This window comes from Tupaia chinensis, unplaced genomic scaffold, assembly GCF_000334495.1.
Source record: "Tupaia chinensis unplaced genomic scaffold, TupChi_1.0 Scaffold000355_1, whole genome shotgun sequence".
NCBI lineage: Eukaryota > Metazoa > Chordata > Mammalia > Scandentia > Tupaiidae > Tupaia > Tupaia belangeri.
In genome coordinates this window covers 644,339-648,465 of record NW_006159850.1, presented here as the reverse complement: position 1 = coordinate 648,465, position 4,127 = coordinate 644,339, and the positions used below count along the sequence as shown (strand labels likewise).

The 4,127-nt window shown below is 55.1% G+C and overlaps 1 protein-coding gene across 3 annotated transcripts in view; it reads left to right on the top strand.

The window, feature by feature from the left end:
• Positions 1-4,127, top strand: part of ACSF3 (acyl-CoA synthetase family member 3) — a 22,272-nt gene that overhangs the window by 4,448 nt on the left and 13,697 nt on the right. For all 3 annotated transcript variants that reach the window (XM_006152534.2, XM_006152533.2, XM_006152535.3), the window contains one exon: positions 2,728-2,882. In XM_006152534.2, the coding sequence (XP_006152596.1) occupies positions 2,728-2,882 (155 nt within the window). The remainder of the gene's footprint in view (positions 1-2,727; positions 2,883-4,127) is intronic.

Genomic DNA, 4,127 nt, shown 5'->3' with positions numbered 1-4,127 from the left:
TTTTACTATAGGGTGTATGCACTTACCAGAGACACAGAGAGAGAGAATCACCCCTGCAGGGGGCATGGCCACGCTGCAATCCCTTCTCCTCCATTCTCCTCTCAGGATTTTGGGCATGCACACACTCACGGCTGTGTGAATTAAAGTTCCTGGTCCAGGACTCAAACTGCGGTCTACTCCTGGGAGCCCAGCCCAGTAACCATGGTGCCATCAAGTTCCTGGTCCAGGACTCAAACTGCAGCCTACTCCTGGGAGCCCAGCCCAGTAACCATTGTGCCATCTGCTAGTCCCTCTCTTGCCCAGTTTTAATTTGGATTATTTGTCTTATTATTATGTTGGAAATGTGTTTGAATGTTCTGGATACAAGTCTTTTATTAGATATATTATTTGCAAATATTTCCTCTAACTCTAATTTGTCTTTTCATTTTCTTAATGGTGTCTTTTGAAACATTTTTAATTTCAATAAAATTCATTTTATCAGTTTTCAAATTTTATAAATCATGTTTTTGGTATCATACCTAAGAAATCTTTGCCAAATCAAAGGTCATGGAGCTTTTTCCCTTCATGTTTTTTCTTAGAAGTTTTATCATTCTAGCTAACACATCTAGGCTGCTGATCTGCCTTGGGCTAGCTTTAGTGTATGGCGTGAGGTAAGGATCTCTGCACGCAGATGCCCAGTTGTCCTAGCACCGTCTGCTGACTGATGGTCCTTCCCCTATTGGCGACTTGGCTTCTTTTTCAAAACTCAGTTGGCCGTAAGTGTTTTGGCAGCTCACACCAGGCACATGTGTGTGCGTGCCCAAAGTCCCAAGAGAAGAATGGAAGAGAAGGGATTGTGATATGGCCATCCCCTCTGGGGGTGATTTCTCACTTACTCTTTTTCTGTCTCTCTGTGTCTTCAGTGAGCATACATGCCCTGATAGCAAAAACCTTTCTTTCAAAGAGAAAGAATATGGGCCCTTCCCATCTGTAAACATGGGCTATCTCTCTGTTTTTCATACCCTCTCCTCTCTACAGCCAGGTATGTTAGACTGTTTCGTTGTCTCCCACACTCTTACTCTCGACCTGCTTCTTTGCTTTCCTGTCTGTACCTCAGGCTAGGAATTTCTGTTGACGTGTGTTTGCATTCTCCTATCTTTTCAACTCTTGCATGACGTAGTCTGTCAAGTCTACCCAGTGATCCTTGACTGCAGATCATACATTTCCCGGGTTATTATTTTTTTAAGAGGTGTTTTTTGCTATAGAGTGTGTGCACTCACTGGGGAGACAGAAACAGAGAGACAGAAAGTGAAAAATCATCCCTTGTGTGAGATGGCCATGCCCCAATCCCTTCTTCTTTCTCCTCTCGGGATCTTGGACATGCACAAATGCACACGCACCTGGTATGAGTTTTAAGTTGCTGGGTCCGGGACTCAAGCTGCTGTCACCTACATGGGCATCCAGTGGCGTCACCATTACCAACCTGCTGGCCCTGACTCGCCAGTTTTATAGTCATTCCTCCTGTGAGTCCACGTGTCTTCGCATCCTCCGTTTCCCCCATTTTGTTCTTTTCTTCTAAATTTCTTTTTTTTAACTTTTTAAATTGTTTTATTTATTAATTTCTTAAGTTTGCTATAGGGTACACACATTCACCAGAGAGAGAGAGATAGAGAGGGAATGTGAGAAAGCAGCCACAGGTCTGGAACTCAAACTGCAGTCAGCCACACGGGAGTCCAGCGCTTTACCCACCATGCCACTTGCTGACCCCCTTTTTTTTAGAGAGGCTTTTGCTATAGGGCGTGTGCACTCACCAGAAAGACAGAGAGACAGAGAGACAGAAAGCGAGAAATCACCTCCCCAGGGGGGATGGCCACACCGCAATCCCTTCTCCTCCATTCTCCTCTCGGGATCTTGGGCATGCACGCACACCCGCCTGGCGTGAGTTTAAGCCACCGGGCCTGGGACTTGAACCGTGGTTGACTACATGGGAGTCCAGCGACATAGCCACTACTCTAACTGCTGGTCCCCCTTCTTCTAGATTTCTTAACCTAGTTACTCTGACTGTTTCAATGTCCTTGTTTGTAACTGCTACATCTAGATCTTCTGAAGCTCTGCTTTTAGCCCCCTCCTGCCCGCAGTGTGCTTCCTAGTTTGGGAGAGACGCCAGCCTCGCCCTGAAGGACTCATGTCCCTTCTCCCCAGGCGGTGCCTTCCCTGTGCCGCCGCGTCTGAGGGACTCATCACTGTGGCTGGTCAGGACGAGCATCGGCCCCACTTGGAATCTTCGGCCTCCCTTAGGCCCTCTGCGCCTCATGCCGTGGAGGGTGTGGCTTTGTTGCCTCCTGACCACTGTGGGCCAGGGGTGGAGCCACAGAGGGTGGGTCGTGGACAGCGCAGTGAGGGACTCGCCGTCTCCATGGAAGCGAGGTGTGTAGAGTGAGCGGAGCTTGCGTGACCCGTCCACACGCACAGCCGACTAGCAGCCAGTCTGCAGGCACGTGCCACTGCGGGCTGCGGCCCCCGGCTCCCCCACAGCACCGCCAACCGCCTTCCTGCAGCCAAGGAGCAGGTCTGAAGGCCTGGCTCCAGGTCCCTAGCACTCCTCCTCACAGGCCGGCCGCGGTGCTCCCCACGCGGGGTGGCCGCGGCCCTTCTGGTGGGAGCCGCCCGGGGCCCTTTGACCTATAGCAGGAAAGGCTTCCGCAAGGGCCCCTGGGCCTCTCACTGAGTGCCTGCTCCTCTCCTTAGGTTTGGGAGAAGTTCCTAAGTTCCGAAAGTCCACGAGTCAACGTATTCATGGCGGTGCCCACGGTTTACGCCAAGCTGATCGAGTACCACGACGCACACTTTGCCCAGCCGCACGTCCGGGACTTTGTGCGTGCAGCATGCAGGGAGAGGATCAGGTAACGGGGAGCCCACTGACCTGCCCACGTCTGAGGTCAGCACGTGGCACGTCCATGGGCCCGTCCTGCCGCACGTCAGGCCATGGCCTCCACCTCCGTGAGCAGCAGGTCCGTGTCTGTCACCGCTCCAGCTCACCCACTTCGGGGTCACTGCCTCTGCCCTCCGTAGGTCTGTCCCTCCTCCTGTGTCGCTGTCCCTCCTGTCTCTGCCCTCCATATCTCTCTCCCTCCTCCTGTCTCTCCATCCCCCCGTCTCTGCCCTCCTCATCTCTGTCCCTCCTCCTATCTCTCCGTCTCCCCGTCTCTGCCCTCCTCATCTCTCTCCCTCCTCCTGTCTCTCCATCCCCCCGTCTCTGCCCTCCTCATCTCTGTCCCTCCTCCTGTCTCTGCTGTCCATATCTCTGTCCCTCCTCCTATCTCTCCGTCGCCCCGTCTCTGCCCTCCTCATCTCTGGCCCTCCTCCTGTCTCTCCATCCCCCCGTCTCTGCCCTCCTCATCCCTGTCCCTCCTCCTGTGTCGCTGTCCCTCCTGTCTCTGCCCTCTGTATCGCTGCCCCTCCTCCTGTCTCTGTCCCTCCTGTCTGTGTCCCGCTTGTCTCTGTCCTCCATGTCTCTGTCTCCGTCTCCCTGACGTCCATGTCTAGTCTCGGCCCTGCCCCCTGTGCCCCTGACATGCCAAGTGGAGCTGGCCGAGGCGAGGTTGGTGGGCTGTTCCCCTCGCTCCCACTGGCGCTGACCAGCTGCCATGGCTCTGGCCTCCACTGTGTCCTCTATGTCCCTGGGCAGCGTCTGCTGCTTCTCCTGCCACGTGTCCACCTGGCCAGTTGAGTTGTGCCACTGTGACCGGCCGGGTCCTCTGGTGCTGGCCCCTCCCCCTGGACCTGTGGACGGGGCAGGCGTTGGTCCCTGCTTCTCGCCGAGGTGACGACCACTGGTCAGGGACTCGGGTGGTCAGGGACACGGGTGGTCAGGGACACGGGTGAGGGCCGTTCGGCCGTGCGGGGGAGGGTGCTGTGAGCACAGGCAGGGGTGAGTGGGGCTGACTGCGTCCAGTCTGCGCAACCCCGCTTCCCGCTGCGACCCCCGTGTGTGTCCTGTGGCTGCTGAGCCCAGGTGTGCACAGGCAGTGGCCCCTCATTTCCTGGGGAGAATTCTGGGCTCTCCGGGGCAAATGCTGGTCCATCTTCCACCGTTGCCCACGAGGACGTGCCGAGGAGACAGACACCTGTCCCGACGTAGCTGTGGC